At 30.6% G+C, this 18,244-nt stretch overlaps 1 protein-coding gene across 1 annotated transcript; it reads right to left on the bottom strand.

Annotated features, from left to right (window-relative positions):
• Nucleotides 1-4,765: 4,765 nt before the first annotated feature.
• LOC106379322 (gibberellin 20 oxidase 2) lies at nucleotides 4,766-6,743 on the bottom strand. The gene is made up of 3 exons (XM_013819310.3): nucleotides 5,813-6,743; nucleotides 5,311-5,632; nucleotides 4,766-5,223 (listed from the first exon to the last, which is right to left on the bottom strand). Exons 1-3 carry the CDS (start codon nucleotides 6,355-6,357, stop codon nucleotides 4,957-4,959), a joined length of 1,134 nt encoding a protein of 377 aa, XP_013674764.1. The 5' UTR covers nucleotides 6,358-6,743; the 3' UTR covers nucleotides 4,766-4,956.
• Nucleotides 6,744-18,244: the final 11,501 nt, after the last annotated feature.

Here is an 18,244-nt window from a genome sequence, read left to right as displayed (position 1 = left end):
TTTGAATTCACTAGAACAAGAAAGTCTTACACCAATCTTTTCTATTACAAGAATCCTTTAGGATTATCCCAATCCTAAGCTAAAACTCACCCTAGAGTCTAGACTTTTGTTTATCAGAATCATTCCGATCCCGAGCTAAACTCCCCCTGAATCTAGACTTGAATCTTCCAACACTCGGAAGTACTTCAACAACTACTTCAGCACCTAATGCAGAGCAGTGACACCAAAGGTTTGATCACACAAGCACCAAACAATGATCTCTCGACTTTTCTTCTTTTAGCAGAGACAACTCTCTTCATAGAGGCACGTCCTCCATGTATACATAACCAGAACTTGCTCTTCAAGTTCTTCCAAAAGCAACTTAAGCAACTTAAGCAACTTTCTTTTTTCTCCTAAGGAATAACTCTCTTGTCTTTTCCTCTTCAAGTAATATCATTTACATTTAATGTGGATCTCCCAATTAATATATTGCTTCTTCTCCAAGCTTAACAAGCCCACAGACATCACACAACATGAACTCCAACCAAGCCCATCTTCATGACACACATATGTACTATCTCATGTAGTACCTCACGAACTAATACAGAATATACATCTTCACATCAGAAGTTTATCCGTGAAAGGAGTTTTTCTCAGTTTTTTTCTCCGCTGATTTTTTATCAGAACTTACAGCGAATTGGTTTACCATTATTTGGGATGCGAAGTTACACCCCTTTTAATGCCTAATGGATACATATATGTTTGGCCGCTAACGAAAAGGTTGTGCATAAAGTACCTCACTCTTGGCCGGCTCATCCTCGCCTTAAAAACGATCTCCAGTCGGCCGCTCAACATCATCACTAATATAAAAATCACGCATAGCCACGATCTTAATCATGGCTCATATTTGGTGGTTATATTGAAAAATAGCCATGAAAAATAGCCACGAAAAATCGTTGTATTTTCTAGCCCATATTGTATTAGAGTTTCATACTTATGTAATTTCCTATATAAAGGGCTTTTTATTGTCTAATAAAGATATAGACTTTCCCCTTATTTTCATAACACGTTATCAGCACGAAGCTCCCTAATTCCCTGAGTTCTAAAATCGACCAGAAACCCTATTTTCTTTTCTTTCTCGTTTTGAAACCTTGATCATCATAAACCCTAATTTTTCTTTCTCTCTCGGCGGTTACCTTCTAATCCGATACGACCAGTCAATCCGACGACTCGATAGAAGCTCAGTCAATCCGACGATCCGATAAGTACCCGACTAGACAATCTCTTTCTCCCACTAATTTACAACATGACTATACTTTTATAATGAAAAGAAAAAACTTGACAGATCGTGGTTATACAAACACGATTCAGTCATGTTTTGTTTGTGGCAAAAAAATTCACAATTTTACCACAAAAACTTTGTGTCTACTTACCATAAATTTGACATATTTACTTTCGTGTTTTTTATTTGCCGCGAAATGACCATTTAATTTTCGTGTCTATCTTAGTCACAAATTTAAATATGGCTATATAGTGATTATTTTAGACATGAAAAATAATGTGACAAATCGATAGTTTTATTTTAGTCGTGATATGTCATGTTCTTATCCGTGGCATTCTTTAATAAAATTTCATAAAAAAAATATACTATACAAGTTGAAATTTAAAATAAAAACAAATATTATACATTACCACAAGAGTTTTTTTTTTGGTCAAACCATTCACGAGTTTAACAAATATTACATTGTCCAAAAGATTAATATTGTTCAAAACTAAACACAAAAGAAACAACAACATAAACATTGAAGGTCACCAAACTCTTCAGAACACTACCTCTCTAAGTCAGATTGTTGTGTTGTAGTGCCAGGTTGAGCTTGAGGTTGTGTTGTTGGAGTAACTGAGGCAGCATGAAGAGAAACTTGAGAATGGAGAGCTTGTAGAATCATGTTGAGTGTAGACCTTGTTGCAGTAATCTCTTCCTTGAAGTCAGCTTTCAGTGCAAGGAGATCAACCTTGACTGCATCAGTTGTGGTCTCCAAGCCGGTCATGCGCATCTCCATGTCAAGAATTCGCTTCAGAGAGAGAGAGAGAGAGAGGAACTGATTCAGGCCTGTCTCATTGTTGTTAGGACCCTATGAAAATATAAATTCTACAAGAATAATTTAACTAGTTCTACAAAAAGGGTCCTAAATTTTCAAAATTCTCTAAATTTTAACAGAAAATTGCAAAAAAGAAATTAGGACCCTGTGCTTAAGCACCTCTTGCACATGGCAAGAACCGGGCCTGGATATAATCTTGGTTGAGGAAAAGGTGACGTGTTTCTGTACCAGTAGCCGCAGTTGAGGCAGTTTGGTTGTCTCCCAATGCAGAGAGGCCCTGGTTTTTATATATAGTAATATTTATATAGTATATTATGGTTCTCGGTTCGCCAATGGTTCAGTTCAAGTATCCGAAATATTTTTAATTAGGTTCCATTTAGATTTTGTGTTAACTAATTTTGTTTGAAGCGGTTTGTTTTTAGAGATATTTTTTATACTTATTTTTCGATATCGATTAAAATTCTACGTTCCTCAAAAGTTTCTAAGCTTTCTCGGAAGTATGCAGTTCAAGAGTAAATAAATAAATACGAAAATACAATCGAAATTGGAAATTATAATTCAATAGTGAATTTAGCATTGTGTAAACACTATACAAAGGTAGCTGCATATGTATATATATGGTTCCAAGCAGGTAAGATTCAGAGCATTATAAGGGTTTTGGTTCTTATGTTTCTAAGAAAGAGAACATCCTTGCTAGATTTTGGTGGCCCATGTGTTTTGTTTTTTTCTGCTGACTCTTACTACACTACATGTTGAAGTATATGATGCACAAATTTCTGTCTTCAGTCTTAAGTTGGACTCGCTGGTTAATGACACTTGATGTGTACTTTGTCCTTGGATTTTTCTTTATGTATTTGCTCCAATCTAATCTATTCCCAAACATGACACGTAAATAAGAGAAGCGAAAAGTCTTGTACCGTTTCCGTTAGATTTTGTTTATAAATTACCGTCTCATATGAGCCATATGATATGGCAATATGTATTTCTATCGAGACTTGACTTCTAATCTCCTTTGCAAATTTCCATGGCATCTCATTTTTGTATCACAATGATAAACGTGGTTTGATCCGCACTAAAGCACTGAATTGTGTTTTTCTTACAATAAGTTTGTGATAACTTAAATTTTACAAAACAATTGTTACACAAGTGATGTGACGATATAACTTTAACTTTATTTTATCTGTTTTACGGAAAAATATATATTACATTAAATAATTTATCTTTATTTTAAATGTTTTCATAATCAAATTTACAATTTTTGATATGAATAAAAAAAATAAAAAAAAAATTAATGAGAATCAAAATTATTTGATGCACGACTACTGGCCTAACTATAAGATTTAGCTAAAGAACTTTGATTAAACTAAGAAAATCTTAAAATATGATGAAATACTCTTTGTTTTTTACCTTTATGGTTTCTCATCATATAATTGTTTTAATTGGAATTATGACACTAGTGCTTGATCCGTGCACCCGCACAGATATTTATTTTAATAAAACAAACATATGAAATTCTCAATAGCAGAAGAATGTAATGGTTGTACATACATGCATTCATATGTGTGTTTATTTTCGATTTGTAATATATAACATTTATGATAAATTGACGGTTTTTAATTTTCTGTAATTTTTGGTTGCTCGTATTGCGACTGAATACTAAACCAATCAAAATGACATGTTATATAATATATTCGCCAATTAGTAATTTTTAAGTACATTGTAAAATATTTTATGTCAAATAAAATTCACTACTGTTTTAATCAAATAGATAGTTATATATATCTCTAATTTTTTTATAAATCAAATAAATTTTATTTTATGTTTATTTTTGAGGAAAATATTAAATTAAAATTTAATTATTGTATTCTTATAATTCAAATATATGTGTGTCAATAATATTAATCTTCAAATTATTTAACATATATTTGAAAATAATTTTATATTTTTAATATAACATTTATAGTTTATATTTTGTATGTGTAATGAGATAATAATATACATGAATAAATAATTTTTAAAGTTTGTATATCATATTTTAAATTGATTAGAGAATATTTTGGTTAGAAAATAATGGTAAGTTTGGCTAGAGAATAATAGTAAGTTTGCTTAGAGAATATTCTAACAAAATAAATGATTTATAGCTAATTAATTAATAATTATTAAATGCACTGGCATAAGTTGTAATTATTAGAGTGAAAGAAGAGTTGTTTTCAAAAAGTAATTCAGTTTTAATAATATAGATGTATAGAGAAAATTAAGTTTCTTACGATATGAAAGATTTTTTAATTTTTTTAAAAATAAAATAAAATAAGATAAAATATTAGATGTAAATATAATAATTATTATATAACTATCTTTTTAGTTATTAATATATAAATAATCATATATGAACAATTGTATATTGCAGTAGTTCACATTTTAGTCTAAATTATGCTGAACTAGATATTGATGTCTTCATTATTTTAATGGCATTTTCAATAATATAGAATATGACCAAAAGTTAGTTCTATATAACGATCTCAAATTAATAAATCAGATTTTTTATAACACAATAAATCAGATTATAAAATGACAATTTAGTTATTAATTAGTAGAAAACACTCTGAAATCTTGAAATAGTAAAATACTAACATTTTCATTCCCAACTCGTTACACCTAGCTAGTTTGTTTTTTAAACTTTTAAAGTATTTACTTTAACGAGCATTCATATTCCACACGGTAATGTTTGGAACAATATACAAATGTTTCTGAACTTTGAAATCATTGTGACAAAAAAAAAACAAAAAGACTTTCAAACCCTTGTGAATGCATTTCACCACGAGAACAAAAGACACTTATAGTAACAATAAAGACAAGATTTCGATAGTAATTTGGTTTCTTAGATGGGATTTTTGTTGGTGATGACCCAGTTTGAAAAGGAATCAAGAGTGTTTGCATCAGCTCTGTAATGCTTTTGAGTAAACTCAAGGAACATAGGCCAAGTGAAATCAGGGTATCTCCTTGGTGTCTTGTCCAAAATCTCACTTGGTGGCTTCACAACTTTGTCTCTCTTCGGACACAAGAAGAACGCCATCGATTTCCTTGCACTCTCTCTGTTGACAACCGCTCTATGCAAACAACTCTTGAATATCCCGTTCGATAGAGCCTATAAAACCAAAGTTTTAACATATCATTTCTGTATGAGTAACGAAAATGTGTTTGCACTTTTAGATGGTTATTACTTATTAGTTACCATGAAAGTGTCACCGATATTGACGACAAAAGCCTTGGGATTGGGGGGAATGGATCGCCATTGATTGTCAACAAAGACTTGAAGGCCATTTACATGATCTTGGTGAAGGATGGTCAAAGAGCTTGGATCACAATGAGGCCCTGTACCTAATGTAAGATCTGGTGTCTGGCAAGGAGGGTAATGATTTAGCCTCATTATAGAATCGTTCTCTTCGAAAAACCCTCTAAAATAGTCGCGGTTTACGCCTAAACTTAGCCCCAGAAGCTCCATGATCTTTAGAGACAGAGAGCTCATTGCTTCACAGTACTCTTGGTATACATTCCTGTGAACATAACCGGGAAATCATAAGCAAAACCGATCAAATTATCTCCGGTTTAATAATTTCGGGGTTTGTTAAGTAAGATTAGAAAACAGAGGAAATAATTTATGGGAAAAACAGAATAATGACATATTAGGGTTTTGCTCTGTTTGGTGTTTCTTTGTTCTATTTTAGGACACATACCCAAATTGCTCGAATTCTTGTCCTAGGGTACAGGAGAAGTAATCCTGAACGGTTCGTGATCCATTATTCTCGTTGGAGAACCGGAAAGAGAGAGTTTCCTTCCACGGGAGCTTGGTGGAAAATCTTCCAGTGAAACTACCGGCGTAGCCACTGCTCTCACCGAGTTTTCTCTGAGCTCTCTGTTTTCCGGCTAGAGGCATGTCGAAGAAACTTCCCATGAGACGGTGAGCGTCTGATATGAGGGACTCGCTGACTCCATGATTGACAACGAGAAAGAAACCATGTTGGGTGCAAGCTTCTGCAATGAGTCTAGAAGCCTCTAGAGTTGAGTCTTGGCTCGAGAGATCGATGAAAGGCACGTCGAGCACGGGAATGTCAATGGAAGGTTTCTCTTCGTCTGGCCAAATGAATTGGTTCGGGATTTGAGATTGGAGGTTAAGAAGAGAAGGGTTGAAAACTATTGGAGGAGTTTGATCGTTTTCAAAACTTTGTTTTGGTTCTTGTTCTTTCTCTGCCGGAGATGTTGTTGTGCAAATTATCGCCATTTTTTGGGAGAGTTTTTGTTTTGTCTTGTTCTGAGTTTAAATGAATGAAAAGTTGTAGTGGGAGTGAGTATTGTTGAGGAGATGGGGGAACAAAGGGTCCTTCAAGTCTTTATATAAGCAAGTTAGTGTACATTTGTTTTTCTTTTTCTTATTAATATTTTAGTTCCATTTTTTTCCATCTTTTGTATTGAAGGGCTTTGCCACATGGGATTTCATAATAATCTATTTTATCAGGTAAATATAATTGTAGTGTCATCAAATTTTGCATGTAACTCAAGTTTTGGTTTCAATCGAAACGACAAAGAAAACTAGACGACAATTAATCCCTAAATTAAATGTGCGTTTGTTCATGTGCTTGGTATTCATGCATGTTGGATTCAATCTTGATCTTATATAATATACTAGGTGTTTTCATGCACCATGTGTAGTGATAAATTTTTTAAAAGTTAAATTATATTTAAAATGAAATTTATTAATATTATATATTTTATTATTTTTGACTAATATTTAATATAAAGTTGATTATTTAAGCATACAATTAAGAAAAAAATATTTTTTTATATTTTAAATTACATTTAATAATATATATGTAATATATTTAAAATTTGAATCTCAGATAATTTTTTTATCTATTTATTTTGGTTAAATGTATTAAATCAACTTGTATAAAATTACTAAAAAATCATAGAGATTAAAAATTATAACTAAAAAATATTTATAAAATTTGTAGATATCTAAAAGAAACTAATGAAATTACGATTAACAATTTATTATTTTTTTAAAAAAGATGTAGAAATTTATGAAAATATTAGTAATAAAAATTGTATAATTATAAAAATACAATTAGATAATGTATTTCGAAATTTATAATGCATATTTCAATATATTTATTTTAGTTATGATTTATGAATTATTATCATATTTTAAGAAGTTTAACAAAAATATAAATCAACATTAAATGTAATGTATTAGTTATTGTCATATTCTATAAAGTTTACCAAAAATATATGTCAGTAATAAATGTGATTGTCCATGTCATATTAATTATAAGCCATGTCATCAATCTTGTTAGCCATGTCATCATTTTTTTGTAAAAATGATTGTATAAAAGACATGTGGTAAAATCACTTCGCAAATATAGTCTAGGGGATTCTTATCGGAATCTTTAATCATTTCAGAAAAAAATACAGTAATGAAATTTGTCAAATGAGAGTATAGACTACCACAATTTTAAGTAATGTGTGACCGTCTAACTTTAAAATATTTAAACTACATCTTACAAAACAAATATTTAGATTGTAGTTTCATTTTTTCATCAATTGAGGAAAAATATTCAATTTACATTTAGAAAGGAAATTTAAGAAATAAGCCTTTCTTAAAAAAAAAAAAGAAGAAAATTTAAGAAATGAAACTACGGTAATACATACTCCCTCTGTTTCATTATAAATGTCGTTTTAGGTTTCAGCACACGGATTAAAGAAACAATTAATTTTGTACATTTCCTATAAAAACACTATTACCTATATATCTAACCATATTTCAACCAATAGAAAAATAAATTTTGCATAAAATTAATAAATTTTGCATTGAAAATCGAAAACGACACTTATTTTGTAACGAAAAAATTTTCTAAAACTACACTTAATATGAAACGGAGGGAGTAACAAGTCTCCGAGGCTGGAACCACAGATTAGAATAGGTTCACATAGAGATCCGGTTCATCTAAAGTCCATCTGAAACGATAAATTTTTATAATATTCATGATCCCATTGGTCGAGGTCCAATTATCTTGTATATTTTGGCTATCTCAAGTTCGAGGTACCAACTCTAGGACAACGAAGATCAAATAGGACTAAGTCTAAGCAAGGTCGAGTCAGTTTAATGCCGGTTCAAGATCTGAGGAGCTGGGTGTGCATCCGAAATATGCGAAGTAATTGAACTCGATTGAAAATGGAAAAAGAACAATTCAAGCTTAAGAGAAAACACACACTTACTTTCACACGTTTTTTTTTAAAATACAACCTTACTTTCACACATAGTCAAACATTTTACACTCTACATGTTTGTCTCAAAAAATTAGATCGAAAGATCATTTTTGTAATTCTTTACTTCATTATCGGTATTAGTCCAATTCGTCGATTTAGTAAAACTAAAATTCTACTCATAGAAAATATTATTATTTCATCCAGCTACAGATAGTTGATTGTGGGTCATTACCTCCCACACAACCGTTGGAAAAAGTTTACAGTCATTATAGCATAACAAGCTCATTCTATATTAAATCATTATTTGGATGATACGGGGATCTTTTTTTGTTTGGTTAAAGAATTTAATCCGTTTCTACTACGTACATAATCATATTTTATTTTATTTTTTTTTAATTTTTTTGTAACTTCATATTTTATTTATTTACGTAATCTTGAAATGGTTTTACGTTCAGTCGATACTGTAGTGCATACTATCTCTTTTTGAACGGGTACATACTCTAGAATAAATTCATATTTGACCACTACAAATTTCACAGTATAGATGCATCCTCTGGAATCTATTTTGGCTTCAGTCCAACAAACAAATTGCATGGGAATAAGAACTTACTGTGTATTTTAATCACACAAAAACAGTGTTGTTTTAAGCGCAAACAAGTAATTTAAATCAGTGGATTGTTTTGGTGGCGTCTGTTTTTATAGTTGGCAGGAGGAAGAGGTTCCCGAGGTTGTGTTTTGGCTTTATTAGGAGAAGTTTTAATTCAACATACTTATTTACTTTCTCGTCTTACATAGTTTTAACATTTTCAATTTACACCTCCCTAGTTGTTTGTCTATTTTCTATTGGATCTCACAAAAAAGGAAATATGAGACATAATTGAGTTTGGATCCAAACACAAGTAAATAACTTTGCGCTGGTCTTATAACACTTAAATGGTAACACTGGGGTCAGATTGCAAACCCCACGGCCTGCGGGATCTCCTTCTCTAATGCCCACTCGTTCATGGTTGGTTCGATCAATTCTTTTTTTTTTTTTGAGAATTAGCTTCGATCAATTTCGACCTTTAAGTCCATTTAAGTATACTTTATCATAACTAACATTTATGTTTCTTTTTGCATTTCACTAACATTAATGTTTGTACCTAATTCCTAACTCTGTCATTAATTTTGAAAATTTATGTGTAAGCCAAAACATCTTATCATAATAATTATGTATCAACTACAAAAATTTATTAGAATATATATTATTTTCTTTCAGAAAAAGGCATGTAAAAATATATTATTATTCTCATACCTTGTCTCTTTTCTCAATATATAATACCAAAACAATTTTTAACCTTAGACCAAAAAAAAAACAATTTTTAACCTTTTTGGATTTAAGAGCACCATTAGTTGAGATTTCTCCTATGGTCTCTTTTTTTTTTTTTTGGTAACTTCTCCTATGGTCTTTCACATTAAAATAAAAATAAAACAGTGTAAAAGTAGAAAATAGAGGATGGAGAGGTATGAAAAAATCATTTTCTACATGTCATTTGCTTAGTAGCTTAATTGTTTAAAAGAAAAATGAATATATAACTAAATATTAATATTTTCATTTTTTTTCTTTTGAAAGACTCCCAAGAGTTTTTCCATTACTAATACTCTAATACTTCAACTTCAACATTAAGTTACTGATCTTTTCAGTTAAGATATCTGGAGCTAACCGGGTGCTTGTGGCATGGTGGTAAATGATTCACGGCTGTGAGTTTCTCCACCTAGGTTCGAGTTCCGGCCACTGTCGATTAAGATGTGGCGAAAAAGGCGGTTTTTCAGAATGCCTTCGACGGTTCCCTGGCTCCGCTCCGGTGGACGGTCATTAGGTGCTAATCTGGTCTTTTTCGAGAACATCTGGATACCGAGAGCCATAAAAAAAATACTTGGAGCTGGTGTAGTATAATAGTACGTATGTGGTAAACCATTATAATTATAAGAGAGCTGGTTTGATATGTTACATAATGACTATGAATAGTTTATTTTATTTTTGTTAGTACTATTTAGTGAAATGACTCGAACCCAACAAAAACTTATTACAAGAACTCAAGTTTATAAAACTCAATCAAGATTATCTTATATCTTTTATTAAAATTTAACGTTTATTGATGAACAAAAAGCACATCTACAAATATGAATGATATATGAAAGAATAATAAATTTTAAAAAATTATTTGAACTGAAATATAAGAAAATTAAAAGTCTTAAAAAGAAAATATTCCCCTTATTTCTGAAAAAATGTCATTTTAACATTTTTTCTTATTGCACAATAATGTCATTTTATAATTTCAATGTAACTTTTAGCTTAATATTAATTATAAATGTATTGATTTTTATAAATAATTTTATTTATCTCAAATACTATTGATTGAATATGTGTAATCAATAAGAACTTAAATGCATTTTAATCATTTGTTTAATCTGTCTGAAAAATATCAAATTGACACTTTTTCCAAACTTAGGGAGTATACACCAACATACTACAAGCTTAGCTTTTTTTTTTTTAACATACAAGCTTAGTTAAATATATAAATCTTAATTATTTAAATTCTTTGTTTTTAAAATTCAAAACCGGACCGAAGACATTTCTGAACCGAGGAAGTGTGTCAATATGGTATATTTTGACGATATTAAAATTCTACCATAACAAAGTTGAACGCAGATGTCTGAAGAAAAGCAGAATCGGTAACATTAGGACATGGAAAGGAAACAGAGGAGAACAAGTGTTTGGTGAAGAGACGTGGGGGCCCATGGCCATAAAGGCCACAAGAAGAAGAGAAGAGAGGAATCATGAGCATGAATTCTCTTGAATTCAACGGAATCTAAATTGACCACATTCTTCCCCCACATTCTCCACTGCACTCCCTAGCCACTCTTTTCTCTTATGAAACAATCCACAAAATAGTTTAGCCAAAAAGACAATCCATAAAATATTTTAGCGAAAAAAGAAAATCCATAAAATATTTTAGCAAAAAAAGACAATCATGACAAGGGAAATGTTTATACAGTAAAACTTCTATAAATTAATAATGTTAGAACTTTAAAATTTTATTAATTTATGGAGATATTAATTTACAAAAGTTTCAATTTTTAGATTTTTTTTCTATTTTATTTATAAAATAATAAAATATTTGATTTTACCGTATATACATTATTTAAATTTTAGAAATTTGACTTTCATATTGTTTTATTCTCTTATTTGGTGTATATTTTTATATTTCATAAAATTGTTATGTTGTTTTAAATATAATTTTACTAAATATTATCAAAATATATTGAAATGTTAAGAAAAATAGAGGTATTTTCATTGTGAATATAAAACTAACAATATAATGTTTAGTTTGTGCTTATATAAAATATGTATATAAATAAATTATTAATTTATGATTTTAATGGGACTATATATTTACATAGAAGTTTAAAAAAATATTATTATCTTATTATTTTATCGATTTGTGTCATATTTTACACCGGCCCAAGTTGGAACCGACGAAATTTATTAATTTATAGAGATTATTAATTCATCGAGTATTAATTTATAGAGGTTCTACTGTATTTCCTTTTTAAATATTTCGTTGATAAGAGATTCTCTTTCAATGGGTACATTTTCTTCACCATTAAAAACTTTACTTGTAAGTCCGAATTTTTGTCTGATGAATTTTGGTCTGGAAGATAAGATCAATTTTTTTTTGAGCAGAGATAAGTTCAATTTCTTTATTTCTTTTCTTTTGAGTTGGCCCACTGTTGTCACATACAATAGGACCTCTATAAATTAATAATACTGAGACTTTGAAAATTTATTAATTTATAGAGAATTAATTTACAAAAATTTTCTTATTTAGATTTCTTATTTTAAGATATATTTATTCTGAGATAGGAAAAATATTTGATTTTAGTGTATAGACACTATTTGTTATTTTTTGAAATTTGACATTATATTAATTCTATTATATTATTTCGTGTATATAATATATATTGCATAGAACTTAAATGTGGTTTTAGATATAATATTACTAAATCTCATCAAAATATATGAAGTGTTAAGAAAATATAAAGATAATTCTATTGTGAATATAAAATAAATAATATAATAATAGGTTCTTACTTATATAAAATATGTATACATATAAATTATTAATTTATAATTTAATGGGACCATATATTTACATATAGTTTTCTTAACAAAATATTATTTTATTATTTTATCGATTTGTGTCAAATTTTGAAATGGTCCAAGTTGGTACCGACTAAATTTATTAATTTATAGAGATTATTAGTTTATGGAGTATTAATTTATAGATGTTCTACTTTATATTCTTCAGTTAACTTAAAGTAAACAATATTTGTCATAGGTAGATTAATCTTTAAATAGAGATTATATATATATATTTCTGTTGTAGGCATATACAAGATATAAAATTGGTATACTTCAGTTACTAAGATTATGGTACTCAAGACCAAAAAGTAAAAATTAATGATATGCTAAACTATAATTGTAATATGCACCAGAACATTTTATTCTCTAATTCTGAACACTTTTAACATAAAATTGACGTTGCTAAAAAAAAACATAAAATTGACTTATAGAGTATTTGCATAAAACGAACGAAACAGTTTTGAAAGCATGCAAAACAATCAACGGAAGAAATGAGAATAAGAGAAAGGCCTCCCCACTTCCCTCTCTCCTCTCATGGCCTCGTCGCCCTCCTATCTCGGCCTTGTCCCCCTTCTATCTTGGCCTCGTCGCCCATCAAGCTTGGCCTCATCTCCCGTGCGCCTCTCTCTAACTCCTCATCGCCATGAAGCTTGGCCTCATCGCCCATGAGCCTCTTTGAGCCTCTCTCATCACTCCTCTTCGCCCTCAGTCTTTATCCCCATGAGGCCCTCATCACGTTCCCCTTTGAAGCTCGTTTGAAATGTCTTTCGTTTCGTCAATCGGAATTTCCATTGAGATTTTACAGAAAAACAAGCAAGACATTGTTCTTTCGTAAAAGTCTAAGTTCAAATGTTAGAGACAAGAATGGTTAACATAAACCATCATGTTTTCGACGAAACAAACTGATTTTATAAATCAGACAAATTGAGGATTTTTCTTAAAAAATCGTAAAAACGCATAAGTCATAAAACAGTGCGAAACGACCTCAAACACGATGAAAGCCCACTTATGATTTAAATGAGAACTGGCCCGGAATTCAATGACGGTTTGCTTGACTTGGATAAAGAAAAATGGATGAAGATGGATAAATGTAAAGTTTCCAAGATAAATACGAATTCTGGGAAAATAAGAAAAAACCTGTGCAAAAGGATAAACTCGAATCATGGTGGAAAAGGAAATGCGACCGATCTTGGAGGCATATATAAAGAGGATCTAGGCGAGAGCAGAAGAGAGATAGAAAATTCTTAGCAACTTTAGCACTTAAAACAATTTTAGGCAGTTTCATTTTTGTTATCGAGCTGCGACTCAACTTGGTTTAAGGGGAATCAATGGCATATTATCAAGAGACAATTGTTACGAGAGATCATAACCTTGAAAGTGAAGCAGGAATCAGATGTTTTTGCGTTTATCCAGAGGATCAGGAAATCAGCTTTTCCTAACATACCATTAGTAAGCAGATTCATGGAAGGATCTTTTAAACAGATTTCTCACAAGCGAATATAAAACATAATGGGAACAGTTGATAACACTCCTCACTATCATAAAAACCGATAAAACATAGCTCTTATTGCTAATATATGTTTTTCTTTTTCTTTTAAATTGATAATATAATATATATATATATATATATATATATATATGTTTTTCAACCAACTACATAACACATACGGAGTAAGAGAAATGGTAGAAGACACCAACAGGAAATTGGTGTAATGTTTTAGGATTATCTAATATAAATTTAAAGGGTGATAAATTTGGTTTTGTTGAGAGGGATCTTCTTTCTAAAGAAAATTAATTTAACATGGTTTCAACTGTTGAAATTGTGTGAACCCATGTCCAACTCTATATTATCCGATTAGTACGATATTGTCTATTTTGGGCCTAAGAAGCTGGCCCGCATGAATTTACTTTTGAGTCTCGTACTAATTAGAGTTGGACATCTCCTTATATATTAGACACTCTTTGTCTAATTCTTAAATGTAGGACTTAGTTTGTTATCTCACATCAATTTTACTCTGATATACAGGCATTCAGCTTCGAGTTATTAAAAATGGTAGAATTAGAAGACATAAAAAAACATAATCAACACTAGAGTATCTCCAAACCATTGTTATTTTCACCTTTATAATAACACTAGTGGTATTCCCGTGCTTCGCCCGGGATGTAGTGTATTTGGTTAAACATAAGTTTTGTTTGTATATACTTAATGGTTTAGTTATTTTATAAATTTGTTGTTTTTTTTTAAATTTCTACTGTATATACTATTTATCTTTAAGTATAATTTTTTTTTCTTTTTAGATATGTGCTGAATTGTCCCAAACAGCTGAAACTATGCATGAATGTTCAGTTTTCGGTTCAGTTCCTATTTGTTTTTCTCCGTTTTTTATTTATTTTTGTTCTAGAAATATAGGAACCATTCAATTATTTATGAAATTTTCTCTAGTTTTGGTTTGGTTATTTTGGTCTTTGATTTAGTTCGGGTACCAATCGCAAGAACCAACTAATATCTAATAAACTTTTGGTTCCAATTCGGTTCTGATTTTTGGTTAATTTAAGATAATTCGCGTAAAAATAAGATCTTTTCAATTTTGGGATTTAATATCGGATAATCTAGAAAAAATAATATTGAAACAAAAACTATTTGGATAATTCTGTTATTTCGGGTAACTCAAATAATTTTAAATATTTTGGATAAATAAATTATCGGGTATTTCATATTTTAGTAATTTTATTTTTTGGTAATTTTAAAAATAAATATAGTTTATATTTTAAGTACTCATTCGGTTCTCTGTTCGGTTCTAACACGGTTTTAGTTTTCAGCTTCAGAAATATATGAACCAATCAGTTATTTGTGAAATTTGTTCAGTTTCAGATTCATTTTTTGTCGGCTTCGATTCAGCTTTTTCTTCTTAATTAATATGCCGAGGCATAGTTGAAACCATAGTGATAGCGCATGTTTTGTTATTTTTTGTTTGCACATTTTTATTGTATTTATTTGTTGCACATGTTCTGTGGTGGCACATGTTTTTTTATTTTGTATTTTCGGATATTTGGTTTATAAATAATATTTTAGTTTTTTGGTAATTTTATAACTAAATAGAATTACTATTTTGGGTTCTTATTTGGTTTTATGATACGGTTTTGATTTTTCTGCTTCTAAATATATAAACCGCTTATTGTTTGTGAATTTATGTTTCGTTTTGGATTGTCTTTTTTTTATTTGTTGGCTTCAATTTGGTTTTTGGTTCTTAATTTATATGTACGCATAGTTAAACCTAAGTGGTGTCACATGTTTTGTTATTTTTTGTTTGCACATTTTTTTATTGTAATTTTTTATTTGTTCCGTAATATTGTTATGGAAATAGTGTGTGTTGAGAGGCACAAAACTTAACCCTCGTTGTAAATATGCTTTGAGCAATTCTGTGTGATTGTGTTTTTTTGTGTTGTGCCCTCATTTTGAAAGTGAATGTTATATTGTGATATTTGGGAAGTCGTGTTGTGGAAAGAATTTTATGGGGTTGATGTTATTGCATGTGATACTTCATACTTGCCATGGTCCATGATCCGCGAGTCACCAGAGAGTCTCGTGAAATTATCAACCATCCATCTCACCTTCTTTGCGTTTACCTTTCATCTACGAAGAGCATGTCGATGCCCATTAGTTCACCTCCTTTCTTCACATTCCAAGCCTCCCCAACAGGAGCAATCGCACCTTGACTGGTTTAGCACAACGTTCGGCTTTCAATTCAGTTAGAAGTAGGTCACTGTGGCCATTGAAGATAGCTGAACTGCAGAGAGAGGATGTGGAATTTTTTTTTGATAAGAAGAGAGAAAGTGAATGATTTGATGAGATTTGTGATTTTTAGTGAATCCAACTATGGTATTTATAGTTATAGGTGTAGTTTTCAGACAATTCCATGGCGGTGTGAGTGAGCTAATAAATGTGAGAGAGTGGAGGTAGTGATGAGAACAACATTAATGAGATCATTATAGTGGTTGACTGAATTCATGGGGAAGTTGTTATGTAAACCAACAGTCTTTGTTGGCTAATTTGTTCCGACCATATATGATTGAAGAAGAAAGACTTCCGGACCGAGATTCTAGAATAATGATAGGCCCTAACAAATAAATCAAATGCAACATGAGGTTTTCGTAAGTAGAGAACCCATTTTTCAGAAACAAAGAGTGAGGAAACAACACCACATGTCACATTTCGGAATAGCCTTCGCTGAGGTGGCGCATTGTGGAGCATTTCTAGTCAACTTTATTAGTATATAGATTTAGAGGTGAAATTGCTCCAACCTACTTCTATTTCTTCCTGTATATTAGAAATTGCTATTTTTTCTCTATAAATAGGGAAATAAATAGCAATTCTCTATTTTTAATCTATAATTAGAGATTGCTATTATAGGAGAATACATTGGAGCAAACTCCACCTTTATTATTGAATTCCTCTATTTTGGAAGTTGAAATAGCAAAATACATTGGAGATGGTCAAGGGTATTAAGTGGGTTGTGTACGTTCAAATGAGCATGTTCAAATGGATAATTTTTGGACAGTGATAATTCAAACCCAAATAAGACTATGCTCAAATATGACCAAACTCAAATAAATTATGACCGACTGAGTTGTTCATGAGATACATATAATAGATCGGAAGTGTCGACTGAGCTACACATGTTTGAATGGATCCAAATAGACACCGGACAGTGATAATTTTCCCAAATCAATTTTGACATGACTTCTTACATTATTAAAACTGTCCAGTAACCAACTGTTCCAACTCATTTTTGTCCGGAACGAAATCGGATGAATCCATTTGAACTCGCTTCATATATATCATGTCCATAACATGCCAATTACGTTTAAAATGCGAACCACCCATGAACTGTAAAGAGCGCCAAAATCCATATTAAAAACTACAAAACAAAACGAGTTGGAACCAATAATAGAAGACGATAAAATGTTTAAGAAATCGTTAAGAAAAAACACAAATACGTGGAGTCGAGATTCGATCTATTTTCTTAACTTAATAAATCACATATACTGTGTCAGTTTCTGTGCGGTTTTTGAATCCCATGATTCAACCACTTGATATTGTTTTGCAACACCCAAAACAGAATTTGTGAACTTGGCATTTGTACTTTACTCTCGAGACTTACTTTAAAAAGAAGACGAGAGGTTTGCTTGAATTTTGTATGCAAAAGCTTAATCAAGCATATGATTGTGTATATTTGTATGTCGTTATTATTGAGGTAAGATATCCATTTCTAGGAGAGATTTACTAAACTTAGTTATAAAGTAACTTAACCATTTATCATTATTAGTCATCCAATTTATTTAGGTTAGCCATTTGTTACCAAATTGATTTAGTTTTGTCACTAACTTAGATTTCTCACAAACTTAGTTTAGTCACTAAGTTTATTTTTTTTTAACGATGGTTAATTATGCTATTACAAATTATAAGAAATATACATAAACAATTATATCATACTTGCCTTAAAGAGGATTATTGTTAAATACACAACTTTGAACCGTCCAATAAGATCCACGTTTGATGACATTCCTTGCACGATGCTGAAGCTCTCCTGTAAAAAATTTCTCGAATATTCTGTAAATTTGCTTTCTCTAGGACTCGAAAGCAAGACCTTATAGTGTAAAAACACTAATGAACCTTAGTTAACTACTGGATTAAAGGAACTTCCACATTCACAAA

This window comes from Brassica napus, chromosome C2 (assembly GCF_020379485.1).
Source record: "Brassica napus cultivar Da-Ae chromosome C2, Da-Ae, whole genome shotgun sequence".
NCBI classification, from domain to species: Eukaryota; Viridiplantae; Streptophyta; class Magnoliopsida; order Brassicales; family Brassicaceae; genus Brassica; species Brassica napus.
This window is presented reverse-complemented; position numbering and strand designations above follow the sequence as displayed.